The sequence below is a fragment of the Gorilla gorilla genome, chromosome 20, assembly GCF_029281585.2.
Source record: "Gorilla gorilla gorilla isolate KB3781 chromosome 20, NHGRI_mGorGor1-v2.1_pri, whole genome shotgun sequence".
Classification (NCBI taxonomy): Eukaryota; Metazoa; Chordata; class Mammalia; order Primates; family Hominidae; genus Gorilla; species Gorilla gorilla.
In genome coordinates, this window is record NC_073244.2 from 22,102,913 (window position 1) to 22,130,695 (window position 27,783).

At 45.8% G+C, this 27,783-nt stretch overlaps 1 protein-coding gene across 1 annotated transcript; it reads left to right on the forward strand.

The window, feature by feature from the left end:
* Positions 1-1,447: 1,447 nt before the first annotated feature.
* On the forward strand, positions 1,448-21,501 carry LOC101153230 (cytochrome P450 4F12). Its single transcript, XM_004060207.4, has 13 exons — positions 1,448-1,529; positions 1,923-2,121; positions 4,372-4,516; positions 6,353-6,406; positions 6,501-6,628; positions 8,497-8,618; positions 9,639-9,909; positions 10,960-11,026; positions 11,212-11,341; positions 20,287-20,420; positions 20,512-20,576; positions 20,782-20,864; positions 21,260-21,501. The coding sequence occupies exons 2-13, from the start codon at positions 1,924-1,926 to the stop codon at positions 21,435-21,437; spliced, it is 1,575 nt and encodes a 524-aa protein (XP_004060255.3). The 5' UTR covers positions 1,448-1,529; position 1,923; the 3' UTR covers positions 21,438-21,501.
* The last annotated feature ends 6,282 nt before the right edge of the window (positions 21,502-27,783 follow it).

The following is a 27,783-nucleotide window of genomic DNA, read 5'->3' on the forward strand; positions in this document are numbered from 1 at the left end:
GAACATCTGGCACACAGTAGGTGTGCTTTATTTAGAGCACCTGGTACACAGCAAGCATGGTTTATAGAAAGGGCCAGGGACTCAAGATACAGGATTTGTGAAGGGCTCCCAGCATACAGTAGACAGTCTTTTTGTGGAGCTCCTGGCACACAGTAGGTGCACTATATGTAGAATAGCCAGCACACAGTAGACAAGATTTATGTAGATTACTTGATGCAGAGTAGGTGCGCTTTCTGTGGGTCACCAGGTACATAGTAGACATGCTCAATGTGGAGCACCTGACACACAGTAGGTATGCTTTATATACAGCACATGGCACAGAGTAGGCACGCTTTATATGAAGTACTCTGCATAAAGTAAGCTTACATTATGTACGGCATGCTGCACACAGTAGGTGAGTTTTATGTGGCATACCTGGCACATAGTAGACAGAATTTATGTAGAGTATCTGATACACAGTAAGTGCGCTTTATATAGTGAGACTGGCACACACTAGGTGCACACAGTAGTGCTTTCCATACAGTCTTTCGCATGGGGTAGAGACAGGCACACAGCAGCTCAAGTGCTAGTTGTCATCCCCTTCCCTTCGGTCCCTCTTTTTGGAGCTCCCTTTTCTTAGGAGCCTTCCTCCGTCGCCCTCTAAGGCCTCATCTGACATCCCATTTCCCAGATGGGAAGCCTGAGCCCAGGATGGCCACACTGCCCACAGTCAGAGAAAGGACAGGGCAGAACAAAGACTACACTCGGGGTCCCCTCGCTCTGCCCTCCCCTGCCTGGACCCCGTCCGCTCAAGGCCCCTCTCAGCCTCATCCCCTGTGCCTCTGCTCTGTCCTCCTAAGCTGAGCCCAGCTTCTAGGTTTGCTCCTCCAGCTGGGCTCTTTATCCCCAGACTCTGACGAAGGTAATCCTCAGCGGGGTTGGGGCTGGATTCTTTCTTCCTGCTTCAAGCAGTCAGGTCTCAACTCAGGCCCTGGGCTGCCTGGAGGCAGGACTTGAACTCTTGCCAGGCTGTGAAGCCAGAGATGAGAGGCTTCTGTCTCTGAATCTCGTAAGTCTGCACCAAGATGTAGCGCCTGACATCCTCCCCGCCCATGTTTGGAGAGGAGCCCAGATGATCTGGGACAAGGGTTGGCCTGGCCCAGCTCAGCTGGCTGCGAACTGTCATGATAAGTATATGCTTTTATCTGAGCACCCTTGTCTTGGAAGGGCAGGGTGGAGGTAAACTTGGGGCTCAGAGTCCCCTCTAACCACCCCCCAACTTCCCCTGCAAACTCCCAAGAAGGTACTGAGACCTGAGAATTCAGTGTTTGTGCTGGGGCACCCTGAGCTGCACCCAGTGGGCCCAACCCCAGGTTTTGGCTGGCTGCCCAGGCACGGAAGACACACCCAGGCTGTGGGGATTGGCTGCCTCAGCCCAGCCCAGCCCAGCCCCGCCTCCTACGGCCTTCCCTAGATCAGGGGCCAGGGCCAAAGACCTCCCAGCAGAAGAGGAGAGGAGGTTGTGTGGGACAAGCTGCTCCCGACAGAAGGTACCAGGCTGGGGGGTGGCAGGGCTGGAAGGTCCTGGCCTGGGATGAAGAGGGGACTGCCTAAGGCTGGGGTGGCTCCAAGATGCTGGCATGGGAAACTGGGGGTTTCCTGGTAACTGGACTCCTAGCAAACTCCCAAGGATTCAGGCGGGGCCCTTCTGGACTCTAATCGGCCCATCTCTTTCCCTTTCTGTGTGGTTACCAGGTCACTGGAGGCCACTTGGTTGTTGGTTTTGGTTGGGACATTCTGGACTTTAGATCTCAGCCCTCGTTTACTCACCCCTGAGCCCTCCCTGCCCTGCCCCAGCAGTTCCTGACTTCGCCCCTATCCACTGTCCCCGGAGCTCTTCCCTGGGCCTCAGGTCCTCACCCTTCATCCCGTCTGCCCTGCAGGATGTCGCTGCTGAGCCTGCCCTGGCTGGGCCTCAGACCGGTGGCAACGTCCCCATGGCTACTCCTGCTGCTGGTTGTGGGCTCCTGGCTACTCGCCCGAATCCTGGCTTGGACCTATGCCTTCTATAACAACTGCCGCCGGCTCCAGTGTTTCCCACAGCCCCCAAAACGGAACTGGTTTTGGGGTCACCTGGGCCTGGTGAGTGTGACAGCAAAATGTGTCTGGGGTCTCAGGGTGGATGGACTTCCAGAGGAGCAGGAATGGGGTTCAGTGAGCTGGGTATTGACGGTGGCTGGGGTCTGCGACCCCAGAGAAGCAAGGGAGATGGCTCACTCATTCCTCTGCTCACTCACTCATTCCTCTCCTCACTCACTCCTCTACCCACTCACTCACTCCTCTCCCCACTCACTCCTCTACCCACTCACTCACTCCTCTACCCACTCACTCGCTCCTCTCCCCACTCACTCATTCCTCTCCTCACTCACTCATTCCTCTCCTCACTCACTCATTCCTCTCCTCACTCACTGATTCCTCTCCTCACTCACTCATTCCTCTCCTCACTCACTCATTCCCCTCCTCACTCACTCATTCCTCTCCTCACTCACTCATTCCCCTCCTCACTCACTCATTCCTCTGCCCACTCACTCATTCCTCCATCCACTCACTCATTCATCTACCCATTCACTTATTCCACTCACTCATTCATCTACCCATTCACTTATTCCTCTATCCACTCACTTTTTGCTTTCCCCACTCACTCATTCCTCTGCTCACTCACTCATTCCTCTCTGCATTCACTCATTCCTCTCCTCACTCACTCATTCCACTCCTCACTCACTCATTCCTCTCCTCACTCACTAATTCCTCTCCTCACTCACTCATTCCTCTCCTCACTCGCTCATTCTTCTCCTCACTCACTCGTCCCTCTATCCACTCACTCATTCCTCTGCTCACTCACTCATTCCTCTCTGCATTCACTCATTCCTCTCCTCACTCACTCATTCCACTCCTCACTCACTCATTCCTCTCCTCACTCACTCATTTCTCTCCTCACTCATTCATTCCTTTACCCACTCACTCATTCCTCTCCTCACTCACTCGTTCCTCTCCTCACTCACTCGTTCCTCTCCTCACTCACTCGTTCCTCTCCTCACTCACTCATTCCTTTACCCACACACTCATTCCTCTCCTCACTCACTCATTCCCCTACCCATGCACTCATTCCTCTCCTCACTCATTCCTTCCTCTCCTCATTCACTCATTCTTCTCCTCACTCACTCATTCCTCTCCTCACTCACTCATTCCCCTCCTCACTCACTCATTCCTCTCCTCACTCACTCATTCCCCTCCTCACTCACTCATTCCTCTGCCCACTCACTCATTCCTCCATCCACTCACTCATTCATCTACCCATTCACTTATTCCACTCACTCATTCATCTACCCATTCACTTATTCCTCTATCCACTCACTTTTTGCTTTCCCCACTCACTCATTCCTCTGCTCACTCACTCATTCCTCTCTGCATTCACTCATTCCTCTCCTCACTCACTCATTCCACTCCTCACTCACTCATTCCTCTCCTCACTCACTAATTCCTCTCCTCACTCACTCATTCCTCTCCTCACTCGCTCATTCTTCTCCTCACTCACTCGTCCCTCTATCCACTCACTCATTCCTCTGCTCACTCACTCATTCCTCTCTGCATTCACTCATTCCTCTCCTCACTCACTCATTCCACTCCTCACTCACTCATTCCTCTCCTCACTCACTCATTTCTCTCCTCACTCATTCATTCCTTTACCCACTCACTCATTCCTCTCCTCACTCACTCGTTCCTCTCCTCACTCACTCGTTCCTCTCCTCACTCACTCGTTCCTCTCCTCACTCACTCATTCCTTTACCCATACACTCATTCCTCTCCTCACTCACTCATTCCCCTACCCATGCACTCATTCCTCTCCTCACTCATTCCTTCCTCTCCTCATTCACTCATTCTTCTCCTCGCTCACTCATTCCTCTCCTCACTCACTCATTCCTCTGCTCACTCACTCATTCCTCTGCTCACTCTCATTCCTCTCCTCACTCACTCATTCCTCTCCTCACTCACTCATTCCTCTCCTCACTCACTCATTCCTCTCCTCACTCACTCATTCCTCTACCCACCCACTCATTCCTCTCTTCACTCACTCATTCCTTTCCTCACTCACTCATTCCTCTCCTCACTCACTCATTCCTCTCCTCACTCACTCATTCCTTTCCTCACTCACTCATTCCTCTGCATTACTATTTCCATCCTGTTTACCTTCAAATGCTAATCTCTTCTCAAACACCTTCACAGACACTCAGCAATAATGTTTGACTGGCTATCTGGGCATCCCTTAGCCCAGTCTAGTGGACACCTAAAATTAACCATCACAGGAAGTGGCAGCCCTTGACTTGCTTTCAGATCACTCCTACAGAGGAGGGCTTGAAGAACTCGACCCAGATGTCGGCCACCTATCCCCAGGGCTTTACGATATGGCTGGGTCCCATCATCCCGTTCATCGTTTTATGCCACCCTGACACCATCCGGTCTATCACCAATGCCTCAGGTACCCATGCAGAGCTTGTGGTGGTGGGTGCCAGGCCAAACTTCTGTGTGGTCTCTGCAGTACCCAGGTCCCTCCTTGAGTACTCGTGCCCCTCATTGAGACTTCCATCTCAATGTCTTCTCCCTCCATTGCCATCTGCTCCCTGTCTTGGTGTTCTGGGCACCACTGGGGCTCCAAGAGGCCTCAATTCAGGGCCCTTTCTGGAAGGAACCCCCATGCTTAAGGACACGGGTCTAGACAGAGACATTTCCAGCTTCATGGGGTCAGGAATGGGCAAGAGAGAGATGGGTATGACAACACAGAGAACTGGGTGTCTGCTGGGGCAGGCTGGAATGTTTCCTGGAGGAAGAGTGGTTGGAGCTATGTCTGGACCAATAAGTAGGATTTTTTAAGTGTGGGGCAGGATGATGCAGTGGGCATCATTGGTATTTGGGGTCCCAGCCAGTCCTGGCACCAGCCTTGCCCATCCCTCAGTCCAAAGCGGTAGGAGGATTTGTGGCTGGTGGAGAACCTGGGCTGCTATTTATGTGACATCCACTTATGATGGGTCAGTTCCTTCTACCTCATCCTATCACTCATCCACCCTAAGTTTCCTGCTCTCCTCCTACAGGCTTCAGGATTCTCCAATAGGAGAACCCACACCAGCTGCTTGATCTCCCCTTGCTCTCTGCTCTTCTCATCCTTGGACACACCAGGCTGAGCTAGGGAAGTGGCAGCATCCCACAAAAACTATGGCTCTGACTCCCAAATCCTTAGTGACTCTGTGCAGGTCACCAGCTCTCTGGCTGCTGAGGTCTCTTTCAGTTGTGAGTGATGGAAACTCAACTTCGTGTGCTCTAAGCAAATAAAGAGAATCAAAGGAGTGTAAAGTTCAGGGAGGGTGGTCTTCAGGCATGGCTGAATCCAGGTGTCAATGAACATTATCAGGAATCTGTCTCCTTTTCTTAATTTCACCATTTCTCTGCATCACTTTTTCTTTTAAGGCAGCCGTTCTCTTATGCTGTCAACCATGGGTCCTAGCAGCTCAGTTCTTGTCAGAAAGCTCACCTTTCCCCCAGGGGTCCCATAAATAGCCTATAGTTTCAATATTATACCTGGTTATATCTTTTCTGTTTAACCTGGGATCATATGGAAAAGTCATCATGTGTGTGGCTCAGCTGTGGTCGAGGACACTTGGGGCATGTCAGAGACTTTCTGGTTCTTCTCTGATGTGTGATTTGAAATTGTCTTTTCTCCTCCTTGTCATCTCTTGGCCATGTTTGTAGCTTGTCCAAGGTCTGGGAGCTAGGGTCTCTTTGGAATTGTCAGAGTTATTATTTTAGTCTCCCTAAGCCAGGTTTCGGAATCCATTCTAATCACGCTTGAAGAAAACTCTTGGTTACACCTGGGAAATGTCCGGGACATTTAAGAAATCACATTTAAACCCTATCTGGGGCCTGTCTGTGGGGTATACAGAGGTCATGTCAGACTATCTCAGGTCCATGTCAGGAGATGACAGAGAGTGCTATGGCAGACAGGGTGTCCGAGGTCCTTTAAAGGTATTTTGTAGAGTGTGGAGCTGTGCTCAGTTGTTGCAGAACATGTTGGGATATATAGGAGCCATGTCAAGGCGTGCTGGGGTGTGCTATGACCTGCTAGGTTGTGTCATAGCTTTACTGTGCTGTTGCAGCCTGGGCTGGTCCTTCTTCCTCTATCCTCCCTTCGTCCTTTGCCCTTGGCCCCCTTCCTGCTATGCTGGGCATGGAGTGGGGAAAGTGCTAGTAGGGAGCCTTGCCCTATACCTGAAGTTCCTCTCTTGCCCTCTACATGGCCCTTGATGGTCCTCATTCATGTCAGCTGCCATTGCACCCAAGGATGATCTCTCCATCAGGTTCCTGAAGCCCTGGCTGGGTGAGTACCTGCAGGTGAAAGGGGTTGGGGACAACCTTGCAGGGACGGTAGGGGAAGTGCTGCTCTTGCCCACTGTCCTTGGCTGCCCTGCCAGGGGATGGGCTCCTGCTGAGTGGCGTTGACAAGTGGAGCCGCCACCGTCGGATGCTGACGCCCGCCTTCCATTTCAACATCCTGAAGTCCTATATAACGATCTTCAACAAGAGTGCAAACATCATGCTTGTGAGTCCCTTGAAGTCTGGGTCCCAGCTGGAGTCTTGGGGTGGAGGGACCATGGACAGATCTGGCCTGGAATTTTGGCTCTTCTGGGTGGCACTGGGCCATTGCTCTTCCTCTCTGAGCCTTGGTTTCCTCATCTGTAAAATGGGGATGATAATCCCTACTTGAGAGGCCATTTACTTGGCACACAGTAGGTTCTCAGAAGGTGTCAGTTTCTGTGCTTTTCTCACAGAATCCCTGTAAACTCAAGAGAGTAAAAATGAAGATTGTGTAGTAGTCGTTGCTGATTACAAACCACTTCAGAACTCATTGGCTTAGAGCCATAAGGGTTTACAATTGCTAACGAGTCTGTGAGACAGCTGGCCAGTTCTTCTGGATGTGGAAGGGATCACTCTTGGCACATGAGCAGCTGTGGGTCGGGGGGCAGCTTTGCTGATCCTGGCTCAGTTCATTCACGTTTGGGGCTTCAGTACCTTCAGACTGATCTGGGATGGGCTCAGCTGTGACACCTGGACTTTCCCCCATGTGATTCTCTGCCTCCAGAAGGCACCCTGTTGTTCACGTGGCAGAGACTGGGTTCCGAGAAACTGAGAGGAGGCTGCAATGCCTGTGGACATTGTCTCTGCAATACTTCAAAGTTCAACCAGGTTTGAGTCTATTAGAGTTATTACATCATCATTTCACCACATTGTACTGGCCAAAGAAAGTTGAAAGTCAAAAGTCCAGTAGAGACTCAAAGGGGTGTAAAATAGAATGCATCTCTTAATGGGAGTTGCTGAAAAATTACTGTGGAAAGGGTATGAATACAGGGAGAAGTGAAGAATTGGGGGTCAGGATTTTGTGAAGTGTCTAGGATTTTTTTTAAATATGCAAACTGATAAGTTAGCTTGTTACTGTCTCATGCATTCTAACAGACTCCTGGATCAGAGACAAAGGGTAGGTGATTACTCATGGCACAATAAGCAACATGTACTTCTTGTTGGTTTGTATCCTTTTTCTGAGTCAACCTAAATTCCATGGGGGTGACACTGGTGGGCCTCTACATTAGCCTGCTCATGCAGTACATTGCATGACATACAATGGGCATTAGGCTTAGGGAATCTACTTTAATAGTGGCAGAAACAAGCCTGATATTGGTCCAGGGGGAGTCATTGCCTTATCTCTCCAGGTTGTTATCTGCAAATACAACTCTGAGAAATGGCTCAGGTAAGAACATCATGGTCTTGCATTGGTGGCATACCCAGCAAGGATGCTCAGGGCTGATGAAGAAGTGCCTCTTCTAACACAGGGATATTTTTGAAATGAATTTATTACAATGGAGATGAATAAAGCAAACATTTACTCATCATATGCCTGAGAAAATGTCATGTCCCAATGCCAGGATATAAGTTGTCTAAGTTAATTTTAATAATCCTGTGAGGTTATGGTTATTTTTGTCCTATTGCAGATGATGAACTGAGGGCCAGAGAGATTAGGGAGCTGGACAGAGTTCAACCAGCCAGGAAGTGAGCTAGGACTGGTGGAGCAGAGATTCTATCTGGTTTATCTGGCCCCAAAGCAGATCACCTTGACTGTTATTGAATATTTGACAGGTGGGACCTAGAGGAGGGCAATAGGTTGACCAAGGGCACACAGAGCATAGGAGACAGAGCTGAGACTTGAATGCAGGTCTCTTGACTCCAAGCCATGGGTCTTCATCTCCTATACTAACAGTTTCTGCTCGCATCCCAGTCTGGTCCTTGCTGGCAATGGGTTCCTGGGGCAGAGGACCAGGAGGCTGGTTGTGGGGGAGTCCATCCTGATGTTTGGGACTGGGGAGGGGCACAAAGGAGGCAGGGCCCAGCTCTAGCTCTCTTCCCTTCTCTGGCCAGGACAAGTGGCAGCACCTGGCCTCAGAGGGCAGCAGTCGTCTGGACATGTTTGAGCACATCAGCCTCATGACCTTGGACAGTCTGCAGAAATGCATCTTCAGCTTTGACAGCCATTGTCAGGAGTGAGTTCCTTCCTAGGGCCTGGGATGTGAATCCATGGACCAAAGGGAGTAAGTTGGGGAGGGAGGAATGAGCAAAGTAACCCGAAGTACCTTTCGGGAGGATTTGTATCATAGCTGTGCTTTGAAGGTCGAGGAAGAGGAGAAAGTGCTGTCTTTCCAGGTAGAAATATGTGTGTAAAAGCAAGAAGGTTAGGATGAGCCAAGCATGTGCAAGAGACAGTAGAAATGAGGTTGTGGAAGTAGGGGCTAGATATTAAGGGCACTGAAAATCAGGAAAAGTGGTATGAAGTTTATCAAGACATTTCCAGAGACCTTTTGTAGTTTCAGCTGATGATGGATGTGGTAAGAGCTGAGCTGTGTGGGAAACTGATAGCCCGCCACCACGCCCAGCTAATTTCTGTATTTTTAGTAGAGAGGGGGTTTGCCATGTTGTCCAGGCTGGTCTCGAATTCCTGACCTCAGGTGATCTGCCCTCTTTGGCCTCAGAAAGTGTTGGGATTACAGGCATGAGCCACTGTGCCCGGCTGCTCCTTCTTTCTTACAGGGTGAAAGAGAGAGAGGGAGAGAGAGAGAGAGAGAGAGAGACAGAGAGAGAGAGACAGAGAGAGACAGAGACAGAGAGACAGAGAGAGAGAGAGAAAGAGAGAGAGAGTTGGTTATGCTGGGGGCTGGAGCAGGGCTGAACTGGAACAGGATGAAGTCTGAGTTGTGTGGACAGTTTTGGTAAGGAAAATGATCAGTACTGCATACTGGATGGGAGACAGAGGAGAGAAGCATGGTGTCCAAGCTACACTCTGGGTACCTAGGTGCATGGAGACAGCTCTCAGAGATAGGATGCAGGGAGAGAAGACAGTCTAGAGAGTCAATCTCATGACTGATACCCACCATGTATCTCTAGGACCATCTATTTCTAGATACTCAGTTTCCTGATGGGAGGTAGCTCCTGACTGCTGGTGGGAGGTGTTCCTGGGGCTTTGCATACGTTACATTGTTGCCTCCCTTTCTGCCCTTGGCCTGCAGGAGGCCCAGTGAATATATTGCCACCATCTTGGAGCTCAGTGCCCTTGTAGAGAAAAGAAGCCATCATATCCTCCAGCACATGGACTTTCTATATTACCTCTCCCATGACGGGCGGCGCTTCCACAGGGCCTGCCGCCTGGTGCATGACTTCACAGACGCTGTCATCCGGGAGCGGCGTCGCACCCTCCCCACTCAGGGTATTGATGATTTTTTCAAAGACAAAGCCAAGTCCAAGACTTTGGATTTCATTGATGTGCTTCTGCTGAGCAAGGTAGGTTTCTCTATGATCTGAATTTAGGTGAGAGAATAGAGCTTCATGTCAAATGTCAGGTGAAATAAATTGGTTTTGATCCAAAGGGCACTGGGAGCCATGGAAGATGCTTGAGAAAGGGAAGGTCACAGATAGGTTTTAGAGATGACTTTATTGCATGCAGCCCACAGGGCACTGCTAATTCTGAAACTGTGAAGAGCATGATATTTTATTCAACTTACAAGTTAGTGTGTTAGTCTTTCACATTTTTATGTGTATCTATATGTCTATGTCTTTGTCTACGTCTGTATCTATGATAAAAGATGCACCAAACCCCTCGATCACAGCAGCCCATTAATTATTTACAGCAGTAACAGCAGGTGGAGTAGGATGGTAGTGCTGGCTCCCCATTCCTAGGGCAACACAATGTTTTTACCTGTAAATGCACAAGAATTTGCACCAAGGAGAGGGGCCCCCACATTATGAGTATTATAGCTTATATAGGACAGCTAGCTCATATGCTCCTTCTTTATTACAGGGTGAAAGTTAGAGACAGAGAAAGAGAGAGAGAGAGAATGCTTTGTTCTGGAGTATAAACTACCCCTCTCCTGTGAGATGGCAATTTCTATAGTTTTATAACCCAAATATCTTCTGGAAAGATAAGATTCTCTGGGTTTACCACTCTAGAATGTGAGCAAATATTTTTGGAGCAATACATAATTTCTAACCTCCAAGGCAAATTGCCATTCAAATATCCTGTACCCCAGGTTGCCAGTATCTTTTTCTCTGAAAGTCTGTATTATGCAGAAAAATGAAAATATTTGAGAACCATTGATTCCTGTCACCAGGGTACAAAGAGGAGGCAAAGGATCTGGGGGAAGCCCTTGGAGTTGGGGCTGTGGTGATGGTGAACAAGAGAGATCTAGACGTGCAGAGTGCATTTGAGTTTCTGGAAGATCAGAGCTTCAGAGATTATCTCAGGTTAGACTCCGGAGTCTCAGAGATAGTATAATTTGTGTGTGTGTGTGTGTGTGTGTGTGTGTGTGTGTGTGTGTCTTGCTTTCTCTTCAGGATGAAGATGGGAAGGCATTGTCAGATGAGGATATAAGAGCAGAGGCTGACACCTTCATGTTTGGAGGTGAGGGTCCCAGTGTGGGACTACAGTGGAGGCAGAGGTCCCTCCATCTCAGGATCTGGGTGGGTGGACCCTGGATCACTCCATTCTGCCCATCTTCCCCCTCCCTCCATCCTCCTGAGGGCCTCAATATCTGGGCGCTGTCCACCCTCTGGTGCTGAAGCCAAGCTTACCTGGCTGCTCCTCAGGCCATGACACCACGGCCAGTGGCCTCTCCTGGGTCCTGTACAACCTTGCGAGGCACCCACAGTACCAGGAGCGCTGCCGACAGGAGGTGCAAGAGCTTCTGAAGGACCGCGATCCTAAAGAGATTGAATGGTGAGTGCAAGTTCTTCTGGCCTGTTCCTGAGCCCATCATTGGTTCTGCTCCCCAAGTGAGGAGGGGTGGAGGAGTTGTTTTGTGGATTCTTCCACTATTGCTTAGTGGGTATAAAAGCAGAGGACCACAGGCAGGGCTTGATACCAAGCCTGGCTGTCAGGGGAAAAGTTGCAGGCCTTTAGGACCGAAAGACCCGGGCTGCTAAGAGAATTGGTGACAATGTGTGAGGACAGATAATGCTACTTTGCACATGTTCAGCAAATGAACTTCCCCTCCACTCTCTTTCTGTTCTCCCAGAAATATCAGTTTTTTCGAAAATCCTCACTTCCTGAATGTTTGCTCAGGTGGGGAGGGGGAAGTTGTTTTTGTCAATTCTTCCATTATTGCTTAGTAGTACTAGGAGCAGAGCACAGAGGCAGAACTTGGTATCCAACCTGGCTAGCAGGGGAAAGTTTTCAGACTTTTGGGACAGAGAGTCCTAGCCTGCTGAGAGAACTAGGGACAATATATGAAGGCAGATGATGACATCTAGACATGTTCAGTCAATGAATTTTCCCTTCACTCCTTCCTTTCTTGTTTACTCTGAATTATCATATTTTTTTCAAACATCTTTACTTCCTGAATGTTTGCTCTTCTGTTCCCTAATTCCTACCCTCCAGTCCAGTCCAGGGAGTCCTAAGGGAGACCTGGGGGTAAAAGTCATCTATCTTTTGTCTAGAACACCTGCATCGTTCATCCATTCAGTCTTCATTCAGCAAACTCTTCCACATGCCTTTCCATTGCCAGTTCTGTTCCCAGCACCTTTCTGTGCTCTGGAGACCTGGAAAGAAACCTGCCTATGGATGTGTTTTCCAGGTACTCCCAGCCTAGTAGGAACAGTCCCACCACAAGACATTCCCAGTCCACATAGGCAAGGATGGAGTTGAGAGCAAGAGAAGCATGGCTGGGAGTACAGAAAGTGTTATAGAAAGTGTTTCAAGCCAGATCTGGTGGCTGTCGCTTGTGATACCAAGTACCGAGGAGGCTGAAGTGGGAGAATCACTTGAGGTCAGGTTTAAGATCAACCTGGGCAATATAGAAAGAACCCATTTCTAAAAAAGTAAAAAACCAAAATAATAAAGTGCCTCAACTGAAACCCTGAATGGTGATCAGTAGGTGTTTGGATGCAGTAGTGCCCTAGGTCAAAAAGAAAGCCTGGGCAAAAATGCAAAAAGAGGGAGCAGGAGAGAGGGAGAAGGGGGAAAGAGAGGTTTGTGTGTCAGGGAAGGAGATGGTTATAAAGGGAGGAAGAAGTAAGAGGGAGGAAAAGTGAGGGAGAGCAAGATAAAGAGAGGAGGGAAGACAGAAGGAGACAGAGAGAGAATGAGAGAGAAAGGAACTGAGTTGTAATGAGATAATAACTATGGAAGTGAAAGCAGAGTCTGGCTGTGGAAAATATGGGAAAATGGTAATGGCTTCCATTTTAACCCAAAGGCAATGGGGAGCCATAACAAGTGGTTGAGCAGGAGAGGGGCAGGTCATCTGGGCACCAGAAAGATCTTTTCAGAGCTACTGTGGAGAGAGGACCAGCTGTAGAATGAAGTCCCAGTGAAGACATTCTGGGACCTGAGCCAGGGCAGGGGCTGGGGATGGAGAGGAGGCAATGGACTGGACATGTGTTTTGGAGGCCGTGTCCTTCTGTCCAAGCCTTTGCTCAGCACAGCAGTCCTAAAAGGTGGCAACACTTTTTATGCTTTTAAAAACCAAGATATCAAGTAATATTGTGCACTTTGTAAACAAAAAAGTGTCTAAAACATTTATAAAAATGAGCTTTCCTCATGCCTGTAATCCCAGCACTTTGGAAGGCCAGGGCAGGCGGATCACGAGGTCAGGAGATCGAGACCATCCTGGATAACACGGTGAAACCCCGTCTCTACTAAAAATATAAAAAATTAGCCTGGCGTGATGGCAGGTGCCTGTAGTCCCAGCTACTCTGGAGGCTGAGGCAGGAGAATGGCGTGAACCCGGGAGGCGGAGCTTGCAGTGAGCTGAGACCGCACCATTGCACTCCAGCCTGGGCAACAGAGTGAGACTCTGTCTCAAAAAAAAAAAAAAGAGCTTCCTTCTTAACTGTCGCCCTAGTAGTTTCTACCATCAATGGTTTTGTGTGTCCCTCCAGAAGATGGCTATCTTGATGCCCACTTTATAAGAACACAGACTTCTTCTATACAAATAAGAGTGTATAAAATAGACACGGTACTTTTTCCCAAGATGATGGGTTGGAGGCAATGTCAGTGTGCCTCTCCCATGTGGAAGGACAGAATAGTGTGTAGAGATTCACAGTGTAAGCTTTCTTTTCCCAAGAAACAACACAGGGACTTAACAGGAAAACCAGAAGAATTCACAGACCCTTCAAAAGAAGCTACAGGCTGCATTCTACTCTGTGAGACAGGTGAAAAACTGTGAATCCTCAGAGTAAGAGGGGGAGAGACTGCTTCCAGGGTACACATCTTCACTGGGGAATCTGAAAATCCAGACCACAGGAGAAGGCCTTAACTCTATCCAGGGCTTGAACCGATTTAGGGAGTGGTAAGAAATATAAAAGTAGAAGCAGCAGCAGGAAGTCCCTTGCAGGCATTCACAATCTCCAGCATGGACTGAGGGAAGCCATTCCTTATTGTATCTCACAGGGGACCTTGGGGAAGTCAGACAACTAGCTCAGGTGAGGTCACAGGTTGAATGAAATGCCCAAATGAATTTCTTGATATAACCTCGAGTGGGGATGAACTCCCTTGACCAGAACCCGGGAGGCAAGCAGGAAGTGTGCTGCAGACAGGAGTTCAGAAGCTGGGTGCCTGGCCTTGGACAGGGACAAAAAAGGACATGGCCTGAAAGCATTGCTATTTCTGTGGGAAAAGCTTATGGCCTGGGGCAGGGCTGAGTTCTGTGCACAGACTGCCTGGATCTAAATCCAGTGCTATGAGTGGAACACTGCATGTGTGAGACCCACCTTGTGCCAACTGCATGGGAGCTAGATGAGGGTTACTGCCACCTGCTACTCTCCACTCCCTTCTCAAACTCTTCTGTGAGGCAGAGGCGTTATACTCACCTCTGGATCACTACCCCAGTGACCTAACAACCACCCTCTGACTCTCACAGGGCAAAACAAACAAACAAAAAAACAGTTGCAAAAAAAAAAATACCTAGGAATACACTTAACCAAGGAGGTTAAAGCTCTCTACAAGGAGAACTACAAAACAGTGCTGGACAAAACCATAGATGACACAAACCAATGAAAACACATCCCATGTTCATGGATTGGAAGAATCAATATTGTGAAAATGATCATAGTGCAAAGCAATCTACAGATTTAATGCAATGCCTATGAAAATACCTTCATCATTTTTCACAGAACTGGGAAAAGCAATTCTAAAATTCATATGGAACCAAAACAGAGCCTGTGTAGTCAAAGCAATACCAAGCAAAAAGAAAAAATTTGGAGGCATCACATTACCGGACTTCAAATTACATTACAAGGCTACAATTACCAAAACAGCATGGTACTGGTATAAAAGTAGGCGTTTAGATGAATGGAACAGAAAGGAGGACCCAGAAATAAAGCCAAATACTTACAGCCAACTGATCTTTGACAAAGCATACAAAAACATAAATTGGGGAAAGACACCCTATTCAATAAATGGTGCTGGGAAAACTGGACAGTCACATGTAGAAAAATGAAACTGCATCCCCATCTCTCACCTTGTACAAAAATCAAAGGCTTAAATCTAAGACAGAAACCATAACAATTTTATAAGATAACCTTGGAAAAACTCTTTTGGACATTGGCCTAGGCAAAGAATTCATGACCAAGACCACAAAAGCAAATGCAACAAAACCAAAAATAAATCAGTGGAACTTAATTAAACTAAAAAGCTTCTGCACAACAAAATAATAATAATAATAATAATAATAATAATAATAGCCGAGTTAACAGACAACCTACAGGTGGGGGAAAATATTTGCAAACTATGCATCTGACAAAGGGCTAGTATCCAGAATCTACAAGGAACTCAAACAACTCAGCAAGGAAAAAAAAAACACAAACAATTAGTTCCATCAAAAAGTGGGCAAAGGGCATGAACAGATAATTCTCAAAAGAAGATACACAAACAGCCACGAAACATATGAAAAAATGCTCAACATCTCTAATCATCAGGGATATGCAAATTAAAACCACAATGAGATACCATCTTGTTTCTACGAGAATGGCCATAATTAAAAAGTCAAAAAACAATAAATGTATGTTGTGGATGTATTGAAAAGTGAATGCTCATATACTGCTATGAAAATTAACATAACCTCTGTGGAAAACGATAAGGATATTCCTTAGAGAACTAAAAGTAAATGTACCATTCCATCCAGCAATCTCACTACTAGGTATCCACCCAAAGGAAAAGTGATTATATGAAAAAGACACATGCACATGCATGCTTATAGTAGCACAATTCACAATTGTAAAGATACGGAACCAATCTAACTGCCCACTGACCAATGAGTGGATAAAGAAAATGTGGCATATATACACAATGGAATACTACTCAGTCATAAAAAGGAATGAAATAATGTCTTTTGCCGCAATTTGGATGGAGCTGGAGGCCATTATTCTAAGTGAAGTAACTCAAGAATAGAAAACCAAATACCATATATTTTCACCTATAAGTGGGAGCTAAGCTGTGAGGACACAAATACATACAGAGTGATATAATGAGCTTTGGAGACTCGGAGAGCAAGGTTGGGTGCCGGGTAAGGGAGAAAAGACTGCATATTGGGGACAGTATACACTGCATGGGTGATGGGTGCACTAAAACCTCAGAATTCACCACTATAGAAATCATCCATGTAACCAAACCACTTATATCCCAAATGCTATTGAAATAAAAGGAAATAAAGAAGAGACAGATCTGCACATTAACAATATATCTTTGGGAGCTTTTCTTTTTCTAAAAATATGAGTTTTGGAAAATTAGTTTGTTTTTATTTTTAATTGACAAATTTTAATTATATGTGTTTATGGGGTGCAATGTGATATTACTCAGCCTCCCGAGTAACTGGGACTACAGGCACCCTCCACCACACCCGGCTAATTCTTGTGTTTTAGGTAGAGATGAGGTTTCACCACATTGGTCAGGCTGGTCTCAAACTCTTGACCTCAAGTGATCCACCCACCTCGGCCTCCCAATACTCTGACTTTCTAATAGGTTTTAATATCTGGCAGAGTGGCTTTTTTTTTGTTGTTAAATCAACCCTTGCAAACATTTGTTGTGTGATAAAGTGTATGTTTTATTTGGATTGAGGGAAATTTATAATAAAATACAGAGATTTCATGTTTCTTTTTAAGTTTAATCCAGGTATTTTATATTATTATGACTAGTATCTTTTCTTTTATTATCTTTTCATTTGATGGTTATTTCTACATGGTAAAACTAATGATTTATGCATATAAATTCTATGCCCAATGAACATAGTATATGCTAAAGATGGTATCTGTATCAAGAGAAAAAAATAGATAATTAAGTAAAAGCTCTTGGGGCAACTGGAAAGCCTTCTGGAAAAAAGGCAACTGAACCTGGTTCTCATATCTTATGACAAGATAATGTTCAGATTAATCATTTTTTTCTTAAAGAGTCCTAAAAGCTCTAGAAGGAACCATGAGAAAATTATTTCATAGCGCCAGAGTAGGGATAACCTTATTTTGACGTAAGTCCCAGGGGCTATGAAAAAGTGATAAACTGTTAAATGAGAAAAGATACACGCCAGGCACGGTGGTTCATGCCTGTAATCCCAGTACTTTGTGAGGCCAAGGTGGGCAGATCACTTGACATCAGGCGTTCAAGACCAGCCTTGCCAACATGGGGAAACCCCATCTCTACTAAAAATAAAAAAAAAATTAGCTGGCTGTGGTGGTGAATGCCTGTAGTCCCAGCTACTTGGGAGGTTGAGGCAGGAGAATCACTTGAACCTGGGAGGTGGAGGTTGCAGTGAGACAAGATTGTGTCACTGCACTCCAGCCTGAGCGACAGAGACTCCATTCCCTCCCCCCGTCAAAAAAGATACAGAATAGTGTCTATAGTAGATGGTGTGCTCCTATATAATTTTTTAAGATGCTTAAAATCAGCCCAGAAAGCATACATTAAAAAAATAATAACCTGGCAACGTGTGGGGAGAAGTAAATGGCATTGGGCCATAGGAGTGAATTATGTTTTATAGTTTTCAAATTCTGAACCAGATAATTGTAGACGGTATGAAAATTTTAAATAGCCACTGCAAAAGAAGAAAGATTAAGCAGAGAATTCAGCTCCTTTGCTCGATCTTAAATGTTTATAAACGTTTTCCAGTGGGGCCTCTAGTGTTTTCTAAGTATAAAATCACTATCTGCCAAAATGATACATTTACTACCACATTTCAAATTGCCTGACTCTCGTGTTTTTTTGGCTGCATAAATGTCTTCTTTTGAGAAGTGTCTGTTCATGTCCTTCGCCCACTTTTTGATGGAGTTGTTTGTTTTTTTCTTGTAAATTTGTTTGAGTTCATTGTAGATTCTGGATATTAGCCCTCTGTCAGATGAGTAGGTTGTGAAAATTTTCTCCCATTTTGTAGGTTGCCTGTTCACTCTGATGGTAGTTTCTTTTGCTGTGCAGAAGCTCTTTAGTTTAATTAGATCCCATTTGTCAATTTTGGCTTTTGTTGCCATTGCTTTTGGTGTTTTAGACATGAAGTCCTTGCCCATGCCTATGTCCTGAATGGTAATGCCTCGGTTTTCTTCTAGGGTTTTTATGGTTTTAGGTCTAACGTTTAAGTCTTTAATCCATCTTGAATTAATTTTTGTATAAGGTGTAAGGAAGGGATCCAGTTTCAGCTTTCTACATATGGCTAGCCAGTTTTCCCAGCACCATTTATTAAATAGGGAATCCTTTCCCCATTGCTTGTTTTTCTCAGGTTTGTCAAAGATCAGATAGTTGTAGATATGTGGCGTTAATTCTGAGGGCTCTGTTCTGTTCCATTGATCTAGATCTCTGTTTTGGTACCAGTACCATGCTGTTTTGGTTACCGTAGCCTTGTAGTATAGTTTGAAGTCAAGTAGCGTGATGCCTCCAGCTTTGTTCTTTTGGCTTAGGATTGACTTGGCGATGCGGGCTCTTTTTTGGTGCCATATGAACTTTAAAGTAGTTTTTTCCAATTCTGTGAAGAAAGTCATTGGTAGCTTGATGAGGATGGCATTGAATCTATAAATTATCTTGGGCAGTATGGCCATTTTCACGATATTGATTCTTCCTACCCATGAGCATGGAATGTTCTTCCATTTCTTTGTATCCTCTTTCATTTCCTTGAGCAGTGGTTTGTAGTTCTCCTTGAAGAGGTCCTTCACATCCCTTGTAAGTTGGATTCCTAGGTATTTTCTTCCCTTTGAAGCAGTTGTGAATGGGAGTTCACTCATGATTTGGCTCTCTGTTTGTCTGTTATTGGTGTATAAGAATGCTTGTGATTTTTGTACATTGATTTTGTATCCTGAGACTTTGCTGAAGTTGCTTATCAGCTTAAGGAGATTTTGGGCTGAGACAATGGGGTTTTCTAGATATACAATCATGTCGTCTGCAAACACGGGCAATTTGACGTCTTCTTTTCCTAATTGAATACCCTTTATTTCCTTCTCCTGCCTAATTGCCCTGGCCAGAACTTCCAACACTTTATGCAGCCAAAAAACACATGAAAAAATGCTCACCATCACTGGCCATGAAAGAAATGCAAATCAAAACCACATGAGATACCATCTCACACCAGTTAGAATGGCAATCATTAAAAAGTCAGGAAACAACAGGTGCTGGACAGGATGTGGAGAAATAGGAACACTTTTACACTGTTGGTGGGACTGTAAACTAGTTCAACCATTGTGGAAGTCAGTGTGGTGATTCCTCAGGGACCTAGAACTAGAAATACCATTTGACCCAGCCATCCCATTACTGGGTATATACCCAAAGGACTATAAATCATGCGGCTATAAAGACACATGCACACGTATGTTTATTGCGGCAGTATCCACAACAGCAAAGACTTGGAACCAACCCAAATGTCCAACAATGATAGACTGGATTAAGAAAATGTGGCACATATACACCATGGAATACTATGCAGCCATAAAAAATGATGAGTTCATGTCCTTTGTAGGGACATGGATGAAATTGGAAATCATCATTCTCAGTAAACTATCGCAAAGACAAAAAAACCAAACACCGCATGTTCTCACTCATAGGTGGGAACTGAACAATGAGAACACATGGACACAGGAAGGGGAACATCACACTCTGGGGACTGTTGTGGGATGGGGGGAGGGGGAAGGGATAGCATTAGGAGATATAACTAATGCTAAATGATGAGTTAATGGGTGCAGCACACCAGCATGGCACATGTATACATATGTAACTAACCTGCACATTGTGCACATGTACCCTAAAAGTATAATAATAATAAAAAAAACAAAACAGAAAAAACAAATTGCATGACTCTCCTTTTTTCCCTTGCCTAATTGCACTTGCTGGTATCTCTAGCACCACGCTAAATAAGAGCAAAACATTGGATCTGGGTATTTTGTTTGTTATTCATTTGCATTTGAGTTTGCTTTCTTGCCATAGACAATATTTATTTTTATGTGAGTTTGTTAATTTTTTACCGCTGGCTTCTGGGTGTTTTCCTCAGAGTATTTATTTTTATCTATTTGGCTAAATTTTCTCTGGTACTTTTCTAATTCTCTGCTTCTCTAATTGTTTTCTGCTTTTTAAAATTCTCAAATGTTTGATCCCCGTGGAGTTTATTTTGTGATAGGGAGAAAAGGTCTCATTTGCAAATAGAAAAGGTGGAGAGTTGTGTCTTTGCTCCCTTGATAATGACTGGGGCTGGGGTGTTTCCTTAGGGACGACCTGGCCCAGCTGCCCTTCCTGACCATGTGCGTGAAGGAGAGCCTGAGGTTACATCCCCCAGCTCCCTTCATCTCCCGATGCTGCACCCAGGACATTGTTCTCCCAGATGGCCGAGTCATCCCCAAAGGTGCCCACAGCCTCAGGGGGAGAAGCCTCCCGGGTAGGAAGATGGTTCCCTCAGGGGATCCTTGTCCTGACTGCCCCTTTCTCTCCCACAGGCATTACCTGCCTCATCAATATTATAGGGGTCCATCACAACCCAACTGTGTGGCCAGATCCTGAGGTGCGCCTTCCCCATTCACCACCACCACCCCCATCCTCTACTTTTGTGTGTGTGTGTGTGTGAATTCCAAGGTTCCTAGTGGAGGGGGCAGGGTTTTGATGAGGAAAATCCAACATCACCTCGCCCCAAAACACACACAACTGTCTCTCCAAGGCTGCTGGACATAGGAAATCCCACGGGCGAACCTTCTTTGTCTCACCTGCAGGTCTACGACCCCTTCCGCTTTGACCCAGAGAACAGCAAGGGGAGGTCACCTCTGGCTTTTATTCCTTTCTCCGCAGGGCCCAGGTAAGAGCGCCCTGTGTCTGAGGCAGGGATGGGATGATGGGTGCGGGAGTTAAAAAAAGGGGGACGTTGCAGATGGTCCCAGTTCCAGCTCTCCTTCCCTCCATTCCTTCACAGTTTATGGGAAAACGTCCATAGAATGGGGATGAGTAGGTCCTAGAGGGGTCCGCGGAGTGCTCAAAGTCCCCTTCTCCATCTGCTGGTCTGAGCTGGGAGCTGGAGTCAGGCCCAGTCTCCGGGACATACAAGCCCACATGGGGGTCCCAGGCACGCTTAGTCTTTCTCTCTATCTCTCAGGCTGAGCTGGGTGCAGCTGGGGCTCCCAGGCCAGGTTCCTGGGTTGATGGGACCCAAATGTGGGTCTTGGGCACAGTCACAGTCCCCACTCCCGCCTGCAGGAACTGCATGGGGCAGGCGTTCGCCATGGCGGAGATGAAAGTGGTCCTGGCGTTGATGCTGCTGCACTTCCGGTTCCTGCCAGACCACACTGAGCCCCGCAGGAAGCCGGAACTGATCTTGCGCGCCGAGGGCGGGCTTTGGCTGCGGGTGGAGCCCCTGAATGTTGGCTTGCAGTGACTTTCCGACCCATCCACCTGTTTTTTTGCAGATTGTCATGAATAAAACGGTGCTGTCACCTCTGCCTGGGCCTCACTGACAGCCTGCAGGGGGCTCTTGGGGACTGGGAGGCTTCAGGGAAGGGGCCTAACCTGGGTGGGGTAGGCGGGATGTTTTCCCTGAAACCAAGAACCTGACTGCCTCTTTGGCTGAGCATAGGGCCTCCATGCTTATAGCAGGGTCTCTCAGAGCCCAAGTATGGACTTTATCCTGTGGACAGTATGGAGCCATGGGAGGTTTTTGAGCAGGAGAGGGACCAGGATTAAGAACGGATTTAAGAGGTACGACTGAGGCTAAGTGAGAAGCGACCATAGGGGCAGATCCTTTCTTTTGGTCTGGGAGTGTCCCAAGACCGAGGTCCCTGGCCAGTTCAGAACACAAGGATAGAAGGGTGCAGCTTATACCCTGGCAGGCTCTCAGGAGTTCTGTTTCCTTTCTTGCTAACGTCCCACCCTATGTCTCCCCCTTCCAGTTGATTGCTTTTGTGACCCCTTTCCCTAACTTCAGGCAGCTCCTATTTTTCCTCTTTTGAGCCCTCTGACTCTGCCCAGGCTGCTTGTCCATCAGCTGCTATCTGAATCCTCCCCCTACTCTCTTCTGCTATGTGCCAGGCACTCTCACAAGTGTCAGGGGTTGGGCACGTCTTCACCCTTTCACCTCTAGATTCCTCCTTCATTCCCATCACTGACCCATCTTGGGGTGGGGTGCAGTCAGGAACATCCTGTTTGACCCTTGAGATTCAAAGACAGATGATTGGAAACAGAACACCATCCCAAAGGCATGGGATCTGGAGCCAGACTGTTGGGCTGAAGTCTCATCTTTGCTGTGTGACTTGAGCAAGTTAATTCCCCTCTATGCACTTCAGTTTCCTCAAACATATAATGTGGGCAACAACACTACCTAACTCAGGGTTGTCCTGAGGACAAAATGTGGAGAACTCAGAACTTGTTGCCTGGTGCATATTGGATGCTTAATAAATGTGGCCATTATTACCTCCTCTCTGAGAAAGTCTGGCTAATAAACCATGTTGCCTTTCAAGATAGTTTTTTTCTACCATGACTTTAAAGACTGTCTTGGAACTTACAGGCAAAAATTCTAATATTTGTGCTCCTTGAATAATCTCTTGCCTTTTAGAGGGCTGTGCATTTAGGAGGCAATTTTTTCTAAGACTGGTTGCAGGCACCTGAAAGTGCAAGGTGGTAGGAGAAGGAAAGAAGCCTCAGTTAATGTTTTAAAATGATGTCCTGCTACAAACATTGACCTCTGTTCATAGCCTAAGGAATTCTGCACCACTGCACCCTGCAGACTTGTCAAATCTTCTCTCCAGCTCATATCCCTCCCTTGTTACACTCAGTCACCTTGTCCTTGATTCTTATCTCCAAATACAGTATATTTTCTTGTTTAGGGCCATTGTACTTCCTTGGAACTCTTGTGAAAGATCAGTTGCCTATACTTAACGTGGGTCTATTTTCTGGGATTTGTATTCTGGTCCATTGACCTATTTGTCTTTTACTAATACCGCAACATCTTGATTACTGTAACTTTACAGTAAGTCTTGAAGTGGGATATTGTCATTCCTCAAACAATATTCCACTTCTTCAATAGTGTGTTGACTATTCTAGGTCTTTTGTCTCTCCATGTGCATTTTAGAGTTAGTTTGTTGATATCCATTAAAAAAGCTTTCTTAAATTTTTATTGTGACTGCATTGAATCTACAGAATTAGTTGGGAAGAGCTGACATCCTGAGAATATTTTCTGCCTTATAAGAAATGCTCAAGGAAGTCCTGCATCTGGAAGTGAAAATAGGATAAGTACCATCATGACAACATACAAAAGTATAAAATTATCTGGCAGAAACTGGAAAAAACTTCACAGTGTGAACCTTTACACACTATTTTGTCTTCCAAGTGGAAGAAGCATACTAACAATGCCACGAATCCACCATCTCAGGAAAAAAATTAATAAACTGTCTTTTCTGTAATCCCCTTTTCAGTGGGGGTGAGGTGTTATCTCACTGTGGTTTTGATTTACGTTTTTTTGGGAACCAAAAGCAAACAGGAGTAGCTATATTTATATCAGATAAAATAGACTTTAAGTTAAAATCTGTAAAAAGGGACAAAGATGTTTATTATATAATAATAAAGGGATCAATTCAAGTAGAGGAAATAATTGCAAATGTTGTAAATATTTACAATATTATTTACACCCAATAGTAGAGTACCCAGATATCTAAAGCACACATTATTAGATCTAAAGAGAGACATATACTGTGATACAATAATCACTGGGGACTTCAGCAACCAACTGTCAGCATTGGACAGTTCATCTAGACTAGCAGTCTCCATCTTTTTTGGCACCAGGGATGAGTTTCACGGAAGACGATTTTCCCATGGACGAAGGTAGGGGATGGTTTTGGGATGATTCAAGCACATTACACTTATCATTAGATTCTCATAAGGAGTGTGTAAACTAGACGCCTCATGTTTGCAGTTCACAATAGGGTTCACATTCCTATGAGAATTGAATGCTGCTGCTGATCTGCATCCGATCAGCAGGGCAAGAGGTGGAGCTCATCTTTGCTTGCTCGCCCACCGCTCACCTCCTGCTGTGCAGCCTGGTTCCTAACATGCGTCAGACTGGTATTCTATACATACATATATTAATTAATATATATTATAATATAATATGTCTTTCCTTTTTTTGGTGATCTTTTCAGTGTCTTTCATCAGTGTTTCATAGTTTTCTTTGCAGAGATCTTTCACCTACTTATTTAAATTAATTTCTATGCAATATATATTACTAAGAAATAGTATAATATATATGTGTATATATGTTATATATATATAACTTAGAAATAAATTTAACCTACTTAGTTAAATTTATTTCTAGGTGGCTGGGCGCTGTGGCTCATGCCTGTAATCCCAGCACTTTGGGAGGCTGAGCCAGTTGGATGACCTGAGGTCAGGAGTTCAAGACCAGCCTGACCAACATGGTGAAACCCTGTCTCTACTAAAAATACAAAAATTAGCTGGGCGTGGTGGTGTGTGCCTGTAATCTAAACTGCTTAGGAGGCTGAGGCAGGAGAATTGCTTGAACCTGGGAGGCGAAGATTTCAGTGAGCCGAGATCGCGCCATTGTACTTCAGCCTGGGCTAGAAAAGTGAAATTCCATCTCAAAAAAAAATATTTCTAAGTAATACAGATTACTAAGAAATAGTATAGTGTATATACATGACTTAAAAATAAAAATAACTAAGCAGATGAAAGAGCTGTGCAAGGAAAACTATAAAATACTGACAAAAGAAACTGAAGAGGTCACAAAAAAAAATAGAAAGACATTCCATGTTGGAAGGAACATTATTCCAACATTAGTTGGAGGAACTAATATTGTGAAAATGACTCAACTACCAAGAACATTCTACAGATTTAATGCAACCTCTGCCAAAATACCAGTGACATTCTCTAGAGAAATAGAAAAAAACAGATTCTAAAATTTATATGATATCATAGAACACTACACAGAGTTGAAGCAGTCCTGAGTGAAAAGAAGAAATCTGGAAGAATCACACTATCTGACTTCAAATTATACTACAAAGTTATAGTAATCAGAACAGTATGATACTGGCATAAAGAGAGACCAATGGAAAAAGACCAATGGAACAGAACATAGAACCCAGAAATAAATCCATGAATTTACACCCAGCTGATTTTCAACAAAGTTGCCAAGAATATTCAATGGGGAAAGGACAATCTCTTCAATAAATGATGGTGAAAGAACTGAATGTGTACATGCAGAAAATGGAACTAGACGCTTATCTCTTACCACATTCAAAAATCAAACCAAAATGGATTAAAGACTTAAATGCAAGACCTGAAACTATGAATTACTCGAAGAAAACACTGGGGAAATGCTTAAAGAAACTGATATGGGCAAGAAGTTTTTTGATAAGAACTCAACAGCATAGGCAACAAAGGTAAAATGGTGAAATGGGATTAAATCCAACAAAAAAGCTTCTTCAGAGCAAAGAAATCCATCAACAAAGTGAAGAGAAAACCTACAGAATGAGAACAAAAATTTGCACGTTTTCAGTCTGACAAAGGATTGGTAATCAGACCATATGAGGAACTCAGACAACTAAATAGCAAAGGAAACCCAAAAATAATTCGAGTAAAAATGGGCAAATGATCTGAATAGACATTCCTCAAAAGAAGACATACCAATAGGTATATGAAGAGTTGCTCAACATTACTAACCGTCTGGGAAATGGGAATCAAAACCACAGTAAGAAAACATCTCACCCCCATTGAAATGGGGATTATAGAAAGACAGTTTATTTATTTTTTTCCTGAGATGGTGGATTGGAGGGATTGTTAGCATGCTTCTCCCACTTGGAAGACAAAATAGTGTGTAAAGATTCACACTGTGAAGTTTTTTCCAAGAAGTGACACAGGAACTTAACAGGAAAACTGAAAGAAACCACCCTTTGAAAGAAGCATCAGGCTGCAGCCTACACCACGAGCCAGGTGGACAACTGTAAGTCCCCAGAGTGTGAGAGAGGGATAAAGTGCCTCCAGGATATACGGTCCCACCGGGGAACCTGGCAATCCAGGCCAGAGGGAAGGTCTTAATCCTTCCTTGTGGCAGGCCAACTGGGTGGCTGGGTCTTAATCCTTCTGAGTACTGGAGCTGACTTAGTAAGTGGTGGGAGTATATGAGAAGTGGCATCAGGGCAGGCATTCCCAGTCTCCAGCAGGACAAAGGGAAGCCATTCCTGATCCTACCTCACAGGGGACCTCACGGATGTCTGCCAGCTAACACAGGTGGTGGTCACAGGTTGAGAGAAACTCCCAACTGAGATTCACAATATAATCTCAAGTAGGGATAACTCCCCTGTGGTCAGAACCAAGGGGCAAGTGGGAAGTGAGCTGCAGCTCCCAGCACAGGAGCTTGGTGTTCCTGCTTAATGGGCAAACCTGGAGAGGTGTGGCCTGAAAGCTGCAGATACTGGCTCAGCATTGGACTTTTGTGTCCCTGCTTAATGGGCAAACCTGGAGAGGTGTGGCCTGAAAGCTGCAGATACTGGCTCCTCAGGGAAGGCGTATGGCCTGGGGCACATTTGAATTCTGAGCACAGACTGCCTGGAACCTAGCTAGCTGCTGCTAGTGGAACACTGTGGGTGCAAGACCTGTCTTGCCAAGAGTGTAGGAGCTGGGTGTGGCTTATTGCCACCTGCTACTCCCCATTCCCCATACAGACTCTTCTGTGAAGCAGAGGCAGCTGTGCTCCTCCCTGGAACATTATTCTTGCAACCAGAGAACCACTCTCTGATCCCCAGTGGGGCTACTGCTTTTGTCCAGAGGTGGAGAGCCAGAGTGCGGACTTGCCTGATTGAGCTCTCACTTGGCTTTGCCCCTCCACCTGCCCTGATATATTAATACTTAGGGCAGAAATTTTTGGGAGCCCTATGGCCCCCCCGCCCGGCCCGCCACTGCCTGAGACGCGAGAGTACCTCCTCTGGGTAACATGAGACAGACACAAATTCCACTGCTACCACCACAGCTGGTGTTATTTTGCAAGCGCCACCTCCTGGCTGTGGGCCAATTGACAGAGTCCATTATAACATCTGCTTGCAAGCACAATAACAGCCAGCAGGAAGGAGAAAACTTGTGCATGACCTCAGCTATCACCATTGCCTGCATCCATCTGGTTAATCAGGAAGTTCTGAGTCTGTCCACATGGCCAGTTTGTTAGTACCACAGCTGGCATTTGAGAAAGCCAACACACAAGGCTATTTATAACCGAGCAATCTCACAGAATCTACATCACTCCCCTTCTTCCGCCATCAGAGCTGGTGCTGGTACCACTGCTGGGGGTTTTGAGGATCGGTTACATCATTGGCCCCTTGCAGATATTCTCCAGCACCAGCATAAATTGTGGCAGCCCCACTGGGTGGCTAGAGCAAGAGGAGCCGCAGCCTTCATAGTAGTCTGGCTCTCTGGGACTCCTACTTCTAGGGGGAAGGGGAGTGCACCGTATCACTGGAGCACACCACAGGACAAGATTCCAGATGGTAGACCTTGAGTCCCATTTTCTGCATATGAGAAGTTGCTTTTCTTTTTCTTTTTTTCTTTTTTCTTTTCTTTTTTTTTTTTTTTTTTGAGACAGACTTTTGCTCTGTCCCCCAGGCTGGAGTGCAGTGGCGCAATCTCGGCTCACTGCACCTGGGTTCAGGCAATTCTCCTGCCTCAGCTTGCTGAGTAGCTGGGGTTACAGGCGCCTGCCACCGTGCCCAGCTAACTTCTTGTAT

What these genes read in the sequence shown, in the direction of transcription:
- LOC101153230 (XM_004060207.4), top strand. Translation starts at nt 1,924, where the DNA reads ATGTCGCTGCTGAGCCTGCCCTGGCTGGGCCTCAGACCGGTGGCAACG. An exon ending in GTTCCTGAAGCCCTGGCTGG is followed by an intron (nt 6,407 to 6,500) that starts GTGAGTACCTGC and finishes CTGCCCTGCCAG; the next exon opens with GGGATGGGCTCCTGCTGAGT. An exon ending in AGAGTGCAAACATCATGCTT is followed by an intron (nt 6,629 to 8,496) that starts GTGAGTCCCTTG and finishes TTCTCTGGCCAG; the next exon opens with GACAAGTGGCAGCACCTGGC.